Source organism: Mus pahari, chromosome 3 (assembly GCF_900095145.1).
Source record: "Mus pahari chromosome 3, PAHARI_EIJ_v1.1, whole genome shotgun sequence".
NCBI lineage: Eukaryota > Metazoa > Chordata > Mammalia > Rodentia > Muridae > Mus > Mus pahari.
Genome location: NC_034592.1, coordinates 140,855,486 through 140,874,049, shown reverse-complemented (window position 1 = coordinate 140,874,049; position 18,564 = coordinate 140,855,486). Strand labels below are relative to the sequence as shown.

The 18,564-nt window shown below is 39.4% G+C and overlaps 1 protein-coding gene across 8 annotated transcripts in view; it reads right to left on the bottom strand.

Annotated features, from left to right (window-relative positions):
• Positions 1 to 18,564, bottom strand: part of Ralgapb (Ral GTPase activating protein non-catalytic beta subunit) — an 83,660-nt gene that overhangs the window by 9,359 nt on the left and 55,737 nt on the right. For all 8 annotated transcript variants that reach the window (XM_029535892.1, XM_029535893.1, XM_021192764.2 and 5 more), the window contains 6 exons: positions 16,953 to 17,105; positions 15,955 to 16,164; positions 13,637 to 13,795; positions 10,689 to 10,854; positions 7,714 to 7,836; positions 2,955 to 3,091 (listed from right to left, as the gene is read on the bottom strand). In XM_029535892.1, coding sequence (XP_029391752.1) covers positions 2,955 to 3,091; positions 7,714 to 7,836; positions 10,689 to 10,854; positions 13,637 to 13,795; positions 15,955 to 16,164; positions 16,953 to 17,105 — 948 coding nt within the window. The remainder of the gene's footprint in view (positions 1 to 2,954; positions 3,092 to 7,713; positions 7,837 to 10,688; positions 10,855 to 13,636; positions 13,796 to 15,954; positions 16,165 to 16,952; positions 17,106 to 18,564) is intronic.

The window sequence follows — 18,564 nt, the reverse complement described above, 5'->3', positions numbered from 1 at the left end:
GCCTCAAGCTTACTATGTAGCTGAAGTTGACCCTGAATTTCTGATTATTGTGCTTCTACCCTCAAGTGCAAGAATTATAGGTATGTGCAATAATGCCTGGCTCACCCAATCAGCTTTAAGTTTCTTTGCAAAGTTAGGAGGACTATGTGAATGGCCTTTAGCAAACTGGCGCTCTGAGCCATACCACATGCATGACACATAGCAGATCTATGTTTGTGCTAATAATATAAACAGAGCTCCTGTGCATCAGGTAAGTTGAATTTTGTTAGGATAGAAATGGGTAGGGCTGGAGAGATGGCTCAGTGGTTAAGAACACTGGGTGTTCTTCCAGAGGTCCTGAGTTCAATTCCCAGCAACCACATGGTGGCTCACAAACATCTGTATGTTACAGGGTCCAATGCCCTCTTCTGAAGACAGCGTCAGTTTACTCACATACATGAAATAAATAAATCTTAAAAAAAAAAAAAGAAAGAAATGGGTTTAACAAATATACTGCCAAATGACCAGAGCCCCATCACAAGCCCCAGACTCTTATTTCTATTTGAATCATAAAAAATGATTAAAAGATTAGTCTCAGACAAATCCAAGCATATCCAGAAACTGTTCTCTTAGCAGAGTAGTGTTTAATAAGCTACTCTCTTTATCTCTGGGTTGTAGAGCACACACTTACAGAGCCCCTGTGTTTAGGTCAGCTTTCTGAACATCACCTGTATTTTGATTGCCTTAAAATAATTGTAATTATATGCACAAACTCCCATTGCCATGAAATATACATAATCATGGGGTACACCATCATAGTCACAGGTTTTATCACACAGAGGAGGAAGACAATTAAAAAGCCAGGGTCACTGGGAGGCATCTTCAAACCTTGGAAAACACAGTGGCATTCTTTCCTGAAGTCCTGCTAAGCTCACTTAATGATTCCAATGGACTTAAACAGATTACTTAATGTTTCCTATATACACAGTCATGCCATTGGCGAAAACAGTTCTATTCTTTGCTTTCCATTTTTTATGTATTTTACTTTTTCTTGTCTTATTTTTCTGTTGGACCTCCACTTCCCCATCAAGAAGCAGACGAAAGAGCAAACATCTTGGCCCTCTCTGTCCCCTTAGAGCAAAGTGTTTAAAACAATGCACAGCATGCAGACAGGACACTGGCTGCCATTTTACTCAGTGTGCTTTATGGTGTTAACAAGGCTCACTTCTGTTTAGGATTTGCTGACTTTCTCCTCACCAGCAAGTGTTAAACTTTAGGGTTTTTTTCAGTCTGAAAAGAATATTGATGAAAAAAACAAGATGCTTTACCATCTGTCATTCTCTGGGTATGAAAGCATAACTGTGTTAGAATTCAGAATATGAGAATCAGGATAATGTCTGCACTCCCCATTCCTTTCAAACTGTGCTGGGAGGCCTCTTAACCTCATGAAGTTTAACATCAGTTCACGTTTAGGAGTCATATAACGTGGTATAAAGTAATGAATCTTCACAGTTACAGCCTGGGATACTGCTGAGGAAGGAGATCAGAAAGCTCAAGGCTTGCCTGAGCTGTAGAATGTGTTCTAGTTGGCCGGGTCAACTTAGTGAGATCCTGTCTCAGAATAAAAATAGAGAGGACTGCTGATAGAGCTTAGTGAGAAAACATTTGGCTAGCATGAGTGAGGCTCTAAGCCCCCGTACTGGGAGCAGACAGGAGAGGCAGTAGTAATTTTTACTGTAGAAGGAACCAAACTAAAATCATATATAAATGTAAGAATGTAGTTGAGTTTATACTTCATCATTTTTATTATTTGTTCTAAATCAATCTTCTCATTCATATAGTATGATCATGTATTTTTGTTATCACTTACTTGGTCATTTTTCAATAAAGATCAAAGGGGAAACACAGATAAAGAAATAACATCCACTCATAAGAAATATACAAGCAAAAGCCTCTCACATGCAATAGGAGCTATGTGACATACTCAATAGATTTAACCATACTCAGTAGCCCCTTATCCACAGGGGTACACACAAAGATTTTCCACAGGTTTTTGAAACCATAGTTACTACCCAATTCTATAGGTATTCTTTTTCCAGTACACAACTACATGAAAAACAAAACAAAACAACAACAAAAAGAAATAAATGTTTTAACGACAGTAATAAAACAGGACAATTACAATGTATTTTAATAAAAAGCCTATGTGAACTTTGTTTCTTTCCTCAAGAACCCTTCCCATGCTTATATTCATTCCTTTTCCTGTGATGATGTAATGTGAAGCAATGCCCTTATGAGTGAGGCACAGCAAAGCACCGTGACAATGTAAGCATAGCAGCACCACATTTCACGACAGCAAATCAATAAAGTGGGCATCGGGTAGCACATACAGACACTGAACAAAAGGATGATCAACATTCTAGGTTGGAAGAGGCAGATTTCACCAAGCTATCTAGAATGTTACATAATTTTAAACTTACAAGTTGCTTATTTCTGCAATTTTCCTTTTAATATTTTTAGATCATAGTTGAATCTGGGCCACAAAATGGCTGAAAGCAAAGTAACAGACAAGGGAGGACTGCAGTCCTTAGAGTCTCCAACATGCTGCCACCTTTATACGGTCAGTTCTCAGATGAATAATGGGAGATTACAAAATCTACAGACAGCTCCTGCTGTCTGCTCAGTGGATATTTATTAAGGGCAAAGAAAAGCCTCCACTTAAACAGGAGTGAGCAAGAAAATCAATCATAGCATCAGAATGTCAAATCAAGAAAAATTCTGTCTTAGAACCAACTATTTATTATAGATTAGAAAAGTGAAAAAAATCAAGAATTATTTTAAAATACTACTTAAGTTAATGAATCAGTTATCTTGCTATATTCCCTGCTTTTAAAAACTTAGAAACTTCCAGACTTGATTCTACAATTACAGCCACTTCACCACAAAATTTTGGGCAAGTCAATAAAACAACTTACCCTCTGTGAGGAATTAAGACTGTCTGTGTGATTGGGGACCAACTCAAGTGTCAGGGGTGGCTGCTTCAGAATTCCCGGCATAAGATCCATATTTGAGTCACTATCTTGGTCTGAGATGTTACTTTCCAATGAATCAGCTACAAGATAAAGAAAAATGATTATAGTATCTGCTACTTTTCTGGAGCAGACTTTAATCATGTTAACTACTCTAACTAACCTAAGTAACTTAAACAAAGCACCGTTTCCATAGCAAGTTCTAGCAGAGATCCTATGAAGGAGCAGGGGACCTAATTACAGGACTTGCTGGTCATAGAGGTCTTTGCAGCACACTCTTCTTTGGAAAAAAAAAAAAAAAAAAAAGTAAAAGTTGGGGCAGGAGAGACAGCTCAGCAGCTAAGAATAATGGCTGCTCTTGCACAAGACCTGGATTTGGTTCCTAGCACACACATGGGGGCTGATGGCCATCTGTAACTTCAGGTACAGGATATCCCCTACCCTCTTCTAGCCTTCATGGGCACCAAAGGCACACATGTCATGCAATACATATCTGCAAACAAAATATTCATACATATAAAAAGAAACACTGTAAAATTTTAAAGTTATAAACTCATTCTTGGCTGAATTTGTCTTGTGCACTATAATTTGCTATCTTCTGCTCTACAGGATAACAGAGGTAAGACTAGAAAATAATAAATTCAAAGCTATCTGTTATTTTCTGAATTATTTATATTTTATACTCAATCAAAAGCACCATCCTAAGTGGACACTGAGAATCCTAAAAGACACCAAGGACCTAGTCTAAATTTAAAGAACAATCTGGTAGCAGTAAAAACTAAACAAATGAGCAAAAATCCCAGAAAAATACTAATATTTATTTTATGTAAGCAAATGGTTTGGCTGCATGTATGTAAATTCATCACATATATGCTTGGTACCCAAGAAAGTCATATAAGGGCACTGGATTCCCTGTAACTGGAGTTACAGACAGTTGTAAGCTAACATATAGGTATTAGGAATCAAACCTAGATCATCTGGAAGAGCAACAAATAATCTAAACTAGAGCCTTCCTTCTAGCCCCAGAATATAAACATTAACAGTGGTTGAGTCAGAGCACGCAATGGAAGTGGCATTAGGCATATATGGTGATTGTAGGCTAAGACTCAATTGCGGAAACCACAATGTGAGCCAAAAGGCTCTAGGTCTGGGAAGACTCACTAGTGCAGGCTACTCAACCAGAGAAACAAGGCAGGCACTCAACCTACACAGAAAGTTGGGACTTAATTGATGGAATAAGGAGGCAGACCACAGCTTTGAAAGGAAGGCAAATAAATACTACGAAATGGTTCATGGAAGGCTCATTCTACTAGGAACAAAAATAATACAGAGTATAAAACAGAGAGGAGCCTACAGTATAAAGTCAAGGTCAAGTATAAAGGTAGGGAAGCTGCTAAGCTATACACAAAAGTATTTACTCTGGAGATGAGACTATCAAGTATGAAGTATCATATCTCACACTTATGAAGGTGATTTTTTTCCACTTACTATCTAGCCAGACAAGAAATTAATCTGCAAAAGACCAATATTTTTCAAATGTACTTATATTTTTCAAGTGTGTGTGTGTGGGGGGGGTGTATACACCTTTAAAAGGCTATAGGATCTAGAACTAGAGTTATAGGTGATTGAGCTACTCAGTATGGGTGCTAGGAACTGAAGCTGGGTTCTCTGGAAGAACAAGTGGTCTTAACTGCTGAGCCATCTCTCCAGGCCACACCAATATTCTAAGCAAAATAAGTTTGAGTTTAGATTAAGAGAGAACACTCATACTCAATCCGTAAGAACAGTGCCATTTCTTCTGGGCTGCTCAAGCTTTCTGCCTACTGTCCAAAGACGAGCGTGATGGCACTCTGAGACCCTGCTAGCTCTAGGTTTATACGGGTTCCACATAAAGGCTCTCACATGGACAGTGGTGACAGGTAGGCTTTATTCACCACGGAGAAAGAAAGGACCAGAGTCTGTACATAGTTAAGCTAAATAAAAAGACAAAACTAGGGCTGAAGTGGGGTTTTACTCAAAGATTCATTAGATGAGCGTATAAAGAAAAACAAAATTATGTCAAATGCCAGAAATTGGATCAAACTAGAGATCATAGTGTCTAATGAAATGATCATGAAAGACAGACAAGCCTCTTACTTTCTCATACATGAAATCTAGATACACATAAAATCTCCAATAAGAAGGAAGAAGGGAGAGGAATAGCTTGCCGTGAGAAGGGAACAAATGGGTGTGGGGGAGAGGTGGGGAGGACAGACAAGCTAGAGTATGCTTTCTTTCATGCTAAAGTGCAATTTAACAATGTATATATAGAGGGATATGCAAAAGACTACTAGAGAAATATACACACAGTACAACATATATACATGAAAATGTGATAGCCCCCTCCTAAAAGGCAGCATTCACATTATCCCACTTCTCTTTTAAGTATGCCCTGCTGTGTTTTCAATATGAAACTGCCTTCAGAGGCTCCTACTTTGAACCCTTCTTCTCTAGCTAGTGGCACTACTCTGGGGATTTGGGGAGCCTTAGTGGGTAGGGTCTGGCAGGGGGGACTAGGTCACTAGGGCAGGTTCTTTGAAGTAAATACCTAGCCATTGATTCTTACCATGGTGTCCACTTCCTGGTCTGCCATGGTAAGAAGCCCCTACCATATGCTATCACAGCTACTGACTAAGCCATTCTGCCTTGGCATTATCACAATGAGGATGAAAACTTCTAGAACCATCAACCAAAAGTAGACCCTTCATCCCTTATTTCTGTCAGATATTCTGGTAACCAACACTGTCTAGTTTTCTTGTCAAGTTGACATACCTGGGAAAAGGGAGATTCAAATGAACTGCCGTGATGACTGGCCTGTAGGCATGTCTTTTGGGTATTTTTTAATTACTAATTGATGCAGGAGGGCCCAACCCACTGTAGATATTGCTACTTCTTCACAGATAGGCCTGGGCCCTCTAACAAAAGTAGCTGAATAGGAGCCTGGGACTAAGAAGTAAGCAGTGACCTTTGGTGGTTTCTGCTCTAATTTAGCTTCTGATTCCAGGTTCCTGCTTGAGCTCCTGCCCTGGCTTTCCTTGATGATAGACTAACCTTTAAGATGTAGTAGACCTTCCCCCCCCCCCAAGTTGGTTTTGGTGTTATATCATAGCCATAGAAAGCAAACTGGGTCAAACACAAAAGGAACTATCATAGAAAACTGGTACCAAGGAAGTGGAGCTGCTTCTGTGACCAAACTCAACCAAGTGGTTTATAGGTCTTAAGAACTGATCAGCAGGGGAATGTTTGGAGACCTAGGCCAGAGAAGCTCTAGAATGCTGTAAACAGAGCTTAATGGTCAGTTCTAGTAGGACCAGAAATGCCAAAAGAGATTCACTGGAACTCATTGAGTTTCAGATCAAGGATTTTACTAGGAAGTGACTGAAAGTCATTCATATCACATTCTGGCAAAGAATTTGTCTACATTCTATAAATGCCTTGAAAAACTCAATGAGGCTGACATAAAAAAAATAATAGACTAAGCTGGGCATGGCATCACGTGCCTTTAATCTCAGCACTCAAGAGGGAGGCAGGTGGATCTCTGTGAGTCTGAGGTCAGCCTGGTCTACAGAGTGAGGTCCACCACAGCCAGGGCTACACAAACAAACCCGTCTCAAAACTCCTCCCATGCCCTCCCAAAAAAGTTAAAAGGGAGTGTGTCATGGAATGGAAACCTTGCAAGAAGCCCCAGAGCAGGCTGTGTGTGAAGCTGTTAAGGGCGAAACCCAAGTTGTGATAGAGATTACAGCATGTCAGAGAGATTACGCACTACTGTCAAAGAACGGAATTAGACCAAGATGTACCTGACAGAGTACTCCAACTCTAAAGAGCACGGGGCAGGTGCTCAAGTCTGTTATGGTCCACACCACATATCACTGTTCCCAGATTGCCAAAGAGTTACAGGATAACATTTGGACTTCTGGGTTTTAGTCTTGCTTCAGCCCCACCTTTCTTACTCCCTGTTTTGGAAAGTGAATGCTTTGCTCTTGTGTCATTCTGTATCAGATGTATGTGATTTTCTTTTTATTTGACAAGGACTTTTGCAGGTGACAGCTACCTCGAGTCTGAGAAAGAGACTTGACATTTTTGAATGCTGTAGAAACTGTTAGAGTTGTGGTAACTTTTGAGAGTTGGACTGATATGTTATCTATTCTGAGATGGCTTTAAGCCACTGGGGCTTGATACAGAGTATTAGGGTTGTATCTGAGAAATTCCTTATAGGTTCATATTTTAAGTACTCCTTTCCTTTCCAGTTACTGGTGCTACTGGAAGACTGTAGAACCTTTAGGAAGTGGAACTAGATGGCAGAAATAGGTCACTGGGAAGGGACCTTTAAGGTTAAGGCCTGACTGCTGGTTCTGGCCCTGGTTTCCACTTCTAGTCTGCTATGATGTAAGAAGCTGTCCAAGTTCCCACTGCCAGGGACTAAGCTACTCCACAATGTTTTTTCCATCATAATGGCCTGAAACTTCTGAAACTATGTTTTAGAATAAACTAGTCATAGAACCAGAAAAGTAACTAATACCTTACAGAAAGTTAAGTGATGACTGGACCCCCACACTGTGTCCCTTTGCTTAGAAGCTAAATAATGCCTCTGAGGACTTCAAAATCTCCTCCAATGAAGTAGTGAACAGGTGGCAAAACAGCACAATGCAAAACAAGTTCTTACTCAGTGACTCCACAGGAGAAGGAACCACAAAAGCTATTTCTGTTAGGGCATCAGCATAATACAGCACCTTCTTCTGCCCATTGAAAATGCTAGCCCCAACGTCTTCAGAGGAAGTTATTTCATCTACAAACAAGAAACAACATATCACTACATTCATCTTCCTGTTCATGAAATCTAGCCACTTTATAAATCGATAGCATTTTTAACCAGTTTGTAGGTGAGACGAACAAACGATTAAGTATCCTTATAATTCTATATCATAATTTCCTAGTTTATGAAATGATTCTATAGTAGACCTGGGCTTTCTACTGCTCCTCAGTTCAGCCTCTGCTCTTCCTTCTCTGATGTCAGTAATGTAAAACATACAAGGGAAGTATCAGCTCTACCTCAGAAAGAATGAGTTAAAATGCCCCAACCACTCAAGTCTCAGATAAAACGCACATACAACAATCAGTATGACATAAAAAAATCAGGACCTTCATAGGAGACTGGCACAGATTTCCAGGAGAGGAAATATATAAAGACATACTTACTTTTCAATCACAACCAGGAAAAATTTCACCCAACATATTACAAGACACTTAATGCTGGTAAAGATGTGGTACATAAGTTTAGAGCAGAGGTTGACACACTTTCTGTAAAGGACCAGATTTTAATACCTGATGCTCTGCAGGTAGTATGTCTCTGCTACAACTATCCACTTCTAGCACTGTAGGACCAGAGCAGTTATATACAACACATAAATGGAGTATGGCTAAGTTCCAGTAACAGTCTACTTATGAAACTAGACAGGGTCACAGCTGAAACTCTAGGGGAGCACTCTGTATTTACTATGCTCATTGTTCCAACATCTATTCTGCTTGCCCCTACTCTGGAGCAGGCCTGAAGATAAAGTGTAGGTGGACTTACTCTAAACACAATTTCTTTATCAGAGTCAGGGTTTAGGGAGAAATGGGACTCCAACCCAGCTATTTCTCTTCTTCTGGCTAGTGTGATGTATGCATGTAAAGTCTGAACCAGCCTTTCTTTCTGTGAGAGAAGGCAAGTAGGGATTAAGCAAGAATGTAGGGAACATATCTAAAAGAAAACTGCAAACAAAATAAGGGTACTGATGACACACATAAAAAAAAAAAAAAAAAAAACTTAAGCACTTTGGAATTTCTTGGTCCATAGGAGAAATAAATGATCTTCAAAATTTAAGCCAGGGCCAGTGGGTTTAGTGGGTAAACGTGCTTGCTGCAAAGCCTGAAAACCTGAGCTCAATTCCTAGAATCCATGTGAAGGTGACAAGAGAACTATCCTCTGATCCTACATGTGTAGTGTGGCATGCACAGACCTGTCACATATACACACTTATCATACACATATACTTTTTTTTTCTTTTAAGACAAGGCCTTACTATGTATGGAACTCTCTATACAGACAGGCTAGCCTTGAACTCAGAAATCTACTTGTTTCTGCCAAATGCTGGGATTAAGGATATGAGCCACCACATACAGCCAATAATAATAATACTAATACATTTTTTAAAAAATTAAAAATCTCGCCAGGCATGGTGGCACACACCTTTAATCCCAGCACTCGGGAGGCAGAGGCAGGTGGATTTCTGAATTTGAGGCCAGCCTGGTCTACAAAGTGAGTTCCAGGACAGCCAGGGCTATACAGAGAAACCCTGCCTCACAAAAACAAAAACAAAACAAAACAAAACAAAAATTGAAAATCTCAGCTAGTTTCGTTCAGGTTTTGTCTCTTAAAACCATAAGCATTTGAAGGACTTATTTATAAAATGGTGTAGAAAAAACTATTCAGTGGTAGAGTTTGCCTAAAACATGTGAGGCCATAAAGTTCAATTCCCAGCACCACATATTAAAAAAAACACTACTATGTTCGATGATACATTTATAAAAATGAAATCTATGCATATCCTTTATCAATTCTACTTATAGAAACTTAAGGTGTACATATAATCCAGGATATGTTTTGTGGGCATATGGAGATTAAAACTATGGTATATCCCCAAAATATTGCCTGCAACTTGAATAAAAATTAGAAACTAGAGGTCAGGTCACACTGGCATTGAAGGAAACTGTGAGCTAGAATGATCCTGAGAGGAGAATAACCTCAGACCTCAGGAGCCCAGAACACCCAGATCCTGCCTTGAGGTTTAATCTGTGCTGCTCTGTGTTACTCTAGTTACAGGCTCTCAGAAGGCGTGTAGGGATGTGCAGGAACCTGAGACAGATGACTCTCAAAGGTTCTTGTTTCCAGCACTCAGGAGCACAGGATATACATGAGGCGATCTCTGAGAATTCGAGGCCAGCCTGGTTTACATAGCAAGTTCCAGGACTGCCAGAGCTGTTACACAGAGAAACCCTATCTTGAAACACTCCCCCACCAAAAAAAAAAAAAAAAAATAAAAAAAAAAAAAAAAAAGGAAAGGAACTGTTGTTTATTAGATATATTAAAAGTCTTTTTATAGGAAGCTGTATTTGTTTCTTCGTATATAAAGGAACACATCAATACAGTAATAACTAAGTAGTTAATTTTGTATTGGTTTACCCTATCATTACATCTTTCAAATACACAGGAAATACCTATAAAATTAGACAAACTGGGGGGGTGGGGGGGCAAGATGGTTCTGTAGTTTGTAGGTAAAGGCTCCTTGCCTGCAAGCCCAGTGACCTGAGTTTCACACGTGTAGCTCATACAGTGGAGAGTGAACAGAATCCCAGGCTGTCCTCTACATCCATGGTACATACATAGCCTGCTTTCCCCAACCCTCCCACACAAATGACATGATTTTTAAAAGAGAGAGAATATACAAACTACAACACGACCCCAAAAAGATCAGCACTAAGGAAAGAAGACCTTGCCTTGATGCAGTCTGTTTAAAATACTAAAGGTTCACAGGAGAGGGGAAGGAGGAGCAAGAAGGACCAAACGAGAAAAGAGCAAACAGCTATTCCGAGCTTTACCTTGTTCAGATCCTTCACCATCATCACAACTATTGATTGACCAACTGGTGGACACATGTCCCGTCCAACCAGGGTGTCTCCCCACATCTACTGACCAGCCCAGGGAGAGCAAAAATTCTAAGAAATGTGGCTGAACATTTCTGGAAGACTCCACATTCTTTAAAATCTGAAATACACAGCAAGAATGAGTTATGAAGGGAATACAAGGGTATACTAAAATAAACACAACCTCAAGACTGATGGGCTTTGAAGCTTCTGACAAATCAAGGCCCAGTTCAGCATGGATTTTGGAATATATCACCACAGTGAAACATGCATGTTCTAGAGATGGGTAGCTGGCCCGTGTCTCTGTGTGTTCATGTGCAGAGTGGGGATAATGATGGCTGTGAAGGTTAGGACATGATGTAAATAAAATCCTAAGCTCTCCCTCTGGCAAAACAGTTACTGAGCCAGACCTGTTCAATGAAAAATGTAAAACAGGTGTGTGGTAACAACCTTGAAAAATGTATAAAACTACAAGCCTAGTACAAATTCAGTAAATATTAGGTATAATTAATTAATAAACATAATAACACCCTTTCCTTACTCCAAAGAAGAGAATATAGGCGGTATAGAAAAACAAAGTAACCAGAAGTTTCTCTCTTCTTCAACTCATTCTAAACAGTGGTTTTGGGTGCTGGCAAAATGGCTCAATGGTAAGGGAGCTTGTTACTAAACCTGATAATGTGAATCTGATCCCAGAATCCCACACACAACAGTAGAAGGAGAAAACTGACTCCCACAAGTTGCCCTCTGTCCTCTTACATACCATGAGCTGTGGATGGCTACAGCATACAGATGAATAGATATGAAGACATGGGAAAACAGCCATTCTCATCTTGAGGCCATTTTGACCTCCAGGTAACAGTAAGTCTGGAGATAATTTTGGCAGTATGGTGGTTACTATGTACTGTCAGCTTGACAAAATCTGGGAAGGGGAGTCTCAGTGAGGGAGTTTAGTTAGGGTGATCTATGGGCATGTCTGTGAGGGTTCTTTCTTTTCCATCTTTCCTTCCCCACCTCTCTCTCTTTCTTCTCCCTCCTGTCTGCCTGTCTGTCTGTCTGCCTCTCTGTCATCTTACTCTGTCTGTGTCTGTCTGTCATCTTACTATATAGACCTGGCTGTCCTGGAATTCACTATGTAGATCAGATCAAAAGTGATCTGTCTACTTCAGCCTCCAGGGTGCTGGGATTAAAGGTGTGTATCACTATCACCCACCAAGGTTATTTTCTATTTTTGTTTGTTTTTGTTTTTTTGTTTTTTGATTCAGGGTTTCTCTGTGTAGTCCTGGCTGTCCTGGAACTCACTCTGTAGACCAGGCTGGCCTTGAACTCAGAAATCTGCCTGCCTCTGCCTCCCAAATGCTGGGATTAAAGACATATGCCACCACTGCCCGGCTATCAAGGTATTTTCTTAACTGTGTTAATTGAGGTGGTTAGAACCACCTTGAAAGCAGGCAGTTCAATTCTGGACTGATGATATAAAGCACAAAGAGAGGGAGTTGAATACAAGCCTGCATGCTGGTCCCTGAGTATGGGGTGAGATGTGAAAAGCCCCTTGTAGTTCCTGCCTGACTTCTCTGACATAATGGACCTGGAATGATGAGCTAAAGAAGCCCTTTCCCCTTATGCTGGTTCTGTCAGAGTATCTTAGTACAGTAACTGGAAAAGAAACTAAGACACAGTGATAGAACAATGCTGGCACCCAAAGTCAAAGATGCTGCTCAATGGTCTGAAATATACTGAGTAGCTCCCACAACAAAGAAACAGCTACTTTTAAGCACTCAGTTCTACAGGAAGGAAAATATGGAATTCCTTTCCAAATAAAAAATAAAAAGGAGGCAGGGAGAGTGTGCCAAAACCATATGGAGAATTTTCTAAAAATAAGACTCTCTTAGCTTGCCTCAGGCCTACAGTTAGCAAAAGCAAGACCTTAAAAATCATGATTTTAAAGGATCCTCTCACATGAGTGAAACAGCTAGTCTATAAATCTCTAGTCTCTTATACAATGTTAATTGGTGGCAATACCCTGCACACCTGAAATAAAGGAAAGTTACAGCTATTACTTCTCGTCTATTGTGCCACTGCCACAATTCTCTTTTGAACACAGAATCAGTCTCTAAAAGTATGTTTGTTTTGATCACCCATAGCTCTCAATTTCTTTTTTAAGCATTGTTTATTTAGTGTGTGAGAGACAGCCAGAGAGGAAAAATAAATTTAAAAAAAAAAAAAGAGTATGAGACAAAGTCCGAGAGCATGCACACTGCATAAGCATGCAGAGGTCAGAACACAATTCTGGGAGTCAGTTTTCTCCTTCATGTAGGTCTAAAGGTCCAATTCAGTCCACCAGATGTGGTTGGTGTTTCAACAGACACTTCCGACCCCGTCATTCCTCTCAGCTCTCCATTCTCACATCACAGATCCCTTCAACTCTCCTAGTCTTTTTCCTGTTACCCATATCCAACTGTGTCTTACTTCATCGTGTTTTATGCTTTACCTCATTGAAATGGCTTATTGTGAGGCTACCTGTAAGAAGAAAGCCTGCTGCTCACTTCTATCTCACAGGAGCCCCAGGGAAGATTGTCAGGAAGTGTATAAGACTACTGTCTTCCTCTGAAGCTTGAGGTCTAGCTCTGGCTCCCTGAGTCTAACCTTCAGCTGTTTTAGTTTCCTCTGCCTGCCTCCTCTGCCTCGTGAGTATGAGTTCCTCAGGGAAAAGGAATCCAAGACTCTAGCCATGCTCCTTGATGGGAGAATGGCTCAGAGTTACGAGCACTCAGTTGCTAAATGAAACAAAATCCTTAAGCATCGACACAAAATTCTCATGTCAAGTACAAATACAAAACGGCTGACAGAAAGACTTGTATGTTTATAGCACAGAAAGAAGAGGGAAAGTTCAGAATCCTTACCTCTTGGTTTGTTTTCTGACCTGGTTTCATGTAGAAAATAAAAACAGTGTCAAAAGGCCGGCATGGCAAGAGATCCAGATACCCAATGTCATCAAAAAACCCAGGTATGGTAGAATCAAGTGCAATAAGATGAGGAGGTAGACGACTATTTGCAGGTTCCTGTCACAGAAGACAAAGAAGCAATTGTTACCACTGCATTATTCCAATGATAAAGCAGCATTTGTGATTGTGACAGTTTGGTTGATTGGTCATTCATTCATTCCAGTACAGTCTCAGGATAACATGGCAGCCCAGGTTAGCCTTCAACTCACTATGGAGCCTTAGCTGTCCTTGAATGTGTTTATACATCAAATTATTTTTATTTGCTTTAGACAACTGAGGTTATAGTGTATACATAATCTGAGATCCTTTTTTCTCTAGAATGTAATGCTTTGTAGAATGAAAAAATATGTATATATGTGCCCCACATGAATGCCTGGTGCCCACAGAGGCCAGAAAAGGACATAGGATCCTCTGGGGCTAGTTACAGATGGTTGTTAGCAGTCATGTGGGTGCTGGGAATTAAACCTGTGCCTTCTGTAAGAGCAGACAGTGTTCTTAAAAGCCGAATCATCTTTCCAGCCACTTCAGAACTTTTAAAAAATGTATTTTAAAACCTCAACCACTGGGCAGTGGTGGCGCATGCCTTTAATCCTGGCACTTGGGAGGCAGAGGCAGGCGGATTTCTGAGTTCGAGGCCAGCCTAGTCTACAGAGTGAGTTCCAGGACAGCCAGGGCTACACAGAGAAACCTTGTCTCGAAAAAACAAACAAACAAAAACAAAAAACAAACAAACAAAAAAACCCCAAAACCTCAACCATTGCTAATACAGACACAATACAGTACAGTTACTTTAGAAGATAAGTGACAGTTTCCTGCCAACACACAGTCTTAAATACAATGTAGCAGCTTCATATGATTAAATAGCAGCTTCACTCATAACTGCTAACATGTACAAGAAGCCAAGATGTTTTTTAATAGGTGAATAGATAAACAAATTGCTTATTAATGAAAATAAATGAGGTATTAAGTCCTAAAAAGACATGCAAGAATTTTAAATTCACTGTGGCTAAGTGGAAAAATAACAGTGCGAGACTGTATTGTACATGATTCTAAACATATACCATTACGAAACAGGTACAACAACACAGAAATGGTACAAAGACCAGTGTTTACAGGAATCTGTGGTGGCAGTGGGAACTCTGTACACAGGAACATGCATGTGCTCATACATGCATACACACACAAACTCCATAATATTTTTTAAATTCTGCAATGTTGGGCCCATGTTATACAATTTGTCAAAACCTATTGGCCTGTTACAATAATGAACTCTAATGTAAGTTAGAAACTCCAGTTAATAATCCATGACTACATGCTTATCTACTATAGCAAATGCATCACATCAATGGAAGTTGCTACCACAGAAAAGTTTGGAAGCTGGTGTAATACAGGAACCCCCTACACTTTTTGCTTGGCTGTTGTATAAACCTAAAAGTTCTTGAAAAATACAAAATTCATTAACTTAAATGCATTCTGGGGGCTGGAGAGATAGCTCAGCAGTTAAGAGCACTGGCTGTTCTTCCAGAGGTCCAGAGTTCAATTCCCAGTGACCACATGGTGGCTTACAACCATCTGTAATGGGATCTGATTCCCAATTCTGGCTTATATTAAGACAGAACACTCAACAAAAAAAAAATAATAATAATTGAAGAAAAAAGAAAAAAATAAATAAAAGAAAAAAAAAGTAACAAAAAAAAAAACAAAAAAAAGAAGAAAAAAAAATAAAAGAAAAAAAAAGTAACAAAAAAAAAAAACAAAGACAGAACACTCATATATGTAAAATAGACAAATAAAATGCATCTTTTGTTTCATTTTTCTTCTAGTCCCTTATCTTCTTTGATTTTGCCAAATAAAATTTTAACAAATCAAGGTTTTGCCAGCAGTGGTGTTGTTTTTGTTGTTTTAAGAAAGCCACTCTCAGGGGTGGTAAGAATCACTCTTTTTCACAGAGGAGGGATTCTGAACTTCGTCTGTTACTTAAATTCCTACCAAGAGTTGGGAAACACTGACCACAGACATTATCTTCCTGATATAAAACAGAAGTCACAGTAGAAGATTACAAATAGTCCACTGACTTGAATGCAAATAATATAAGCTCGGTTTTCTGTTTGTTCATTAGTTTTAAACCTTTCTTCATTTTGACAAAAGTTTATAGCTATCATTAGCTGATGGTTAATTTGTGAATACGTTTATTCATAGAAGTCCCTAAAACTTACCTTTAATGCCTCTAAGGACAAAAATCCAAAGTGAGAAAGGAAAAGGCGGGCTGTCTGGAATTCCTGGGCAGGAGGTGGGGGCTTACAGTCCGTAACAGGGTCAGGGAAGCTTCGCTTTTGCAGTTCCCCCTCGCTCTGCTGTTCCAGGTGCATTTCATAAGCAATTTGTTGTGCCATACCACTTCTTAATTTTTCATGCCTCTCTTCTAACTGAAATAAGTCAGATACTTTTAAAACATTTCCTCAAAATGAAGTCTTTTAATTTTAAAATAAAAACAAAGCAAAACACAACAAAGAAAATGGCAAATTCTGCTGATCAACACTATGTCTCAGTTGAGCATAGAGCATAGTATTAAGCCAGCATGGATCAAAGTTAGACCTATAGCCCAAAATGCTTCCCCAGGGCCTAATCAATTGCTTCCTTATCTACTGCTATCTCTGCTCTGAGCTGTTTTTTCACTTGACTCCCAGATGGTTATCCTCACCCTGCAGTACCTATCTTTTTAAAGTACTTACCTATATGGATTCCCTTATGTTCTGATGAATCCTAAATTAAAGTTTCATCCCTTCATGCATGAAGATACCTCTAAACAACCTGGCTTAATAATGCAACCACCTTAACCTTCACAATTTAGACCAGGCATGAGCAAATGCTCTGAGCTTCAGATGTAGCCACTTTCAAGGGTTGTATTTCCCTCTCCAATCCCAACCACACTTCTTATGCTATCCAAATATCTGCCTTTACTACCAGATTTTGATCATGTTATCACACTACTGAAACCTATTGTCAACAGCCCAGGCAGCCTGTCTCTAAGAGATATTTAGTTCTTAACAACTGGCTCAAATCTACATACCCATCCTTTGACATGTCAAACTGCTGATGGCAGTCACACCTTCTTCCTCTCCTCCCTGACACTAAAGGCAACGTCTGACCACATAGACCACCTAAGAATGTTGTATTTTTCCTTTTAGCAGGAGCTAACAATAACTTGTCTTACTTCTTCAGTGACAATTTCATGTAAATCTGGAATGCTCAAGTCTGCTTTTACAAAAGGAATCTTGTCCACCTCTTCAGGAAATGGCCGATGTTTCACAGAATATTTAAATCCAACATCATTTTTAGGAACTGGCCGAGGTTCAGGCACAAAAACCTGTTAAAATAACACAAATGAAATTATGGGCATTACACATCATCCAACAGCAACTGCTAATGATGTGTCTTCTGGCCACGCCCCTGGTCTGCTTGAGTGCTTCTATTTTCCTAGGTGTATGTGTCATCTACACTCATCGTAACTGCATATGCGATGCTAATGGTACAAGTAGGAAACCTTTATACTGGGTACTCAATTTCATTTCTCTAAAAATATTTGACAACTTACAGATTCTATGAGCAGTAACCAGCTTCAGACCTTCACTGTCCAGGCATCAGTCACTCACACACAACTCTTTCTTAATTAAGCAGTTTAAAGTTTTAAGATTCAAACTTTCTTAAATTTCTACATTGTTCTAGATGTTTTGGTTTGGTTTGGTTTTTGAGACAGGGTTTTTCTGTGTAGCCATGGCTGTCCTAGAACTCTGTAGACCATGCTTGCCTCAAACTCAGAGAGCTATGCCTGCCTCCTGAGTGCTCCAGGATTAAAGGTTTGCGCCACCAGGCCATGCCCTGTGTTGCCCTAGGTTTTATCTCCAGCGCAAAACAAAATAACAAACAAAAGACCAAAGACCCAAACTTCCTTTTTACCTAAGAGCTCTCAAGTCACTCTACACATTTCTAGAAAGCATGTTTCATCAGAACCTTAGCTGGCTTAACTAAGAGTATGAGTCAAAATCTAGGTCTTCATGGCCCCAACATGCTGCCCTAATATGTACATTGTACACACTGAACCTTCGAAAAAATCTAGTTCCTTTCCTACTCTGCTCCTCCAACCCCTGAGTCTTGCAGAGCTACTAATAGAACACAACTTGCTCAGCTCACTAACAGATACATCTCAGGTGTTAAATTTGGAGAGAATCCAAATGGTGAGGAATTTCATTATAATATTTAAAAATAATTTTTAGTGACATAAGTAAATTATTTAAAAGCAATAATTTACAAAATACTATACCAACAATTTACAAAGTACTATACCAAATGCACATTTCTTTAAGCTGTTAACCTTATACAGAAAGAAAAATGATTTGAAGAAAACTGAGTAAAACGATATCAGTATATCAGTATCTAACTAACTCTGCCTAGCTCCTTCTGAAAAGTGACTACATTTAACATTCCTCTTTTTTATCTGAAATTTCCAAGTAGGTAATATCCACATAATTTTAAGTTATAAAATATTACAGTAAATTATATATATTAGCAATTATACAGAATGAATCATGCAAAACAATGTTAAGCCTCTCAAAGGTCTATCCAAACCTTTCTCACATACAGTATGCATCTGACTTTTTAAAGTTGCATAGAAACATCTGGAACCACTGTTTAGATTTGTAGTCCTTACTCCTAACTGAGTATCAGGATCACCAGAAAAGCTTTTGAAAATTATCCTTTCTTTAAAGGCACCTGTAAGGAGCTCAGTAGACCTGGAGTTCTAGTTCCCCAAGATGATTCTAAGGTAA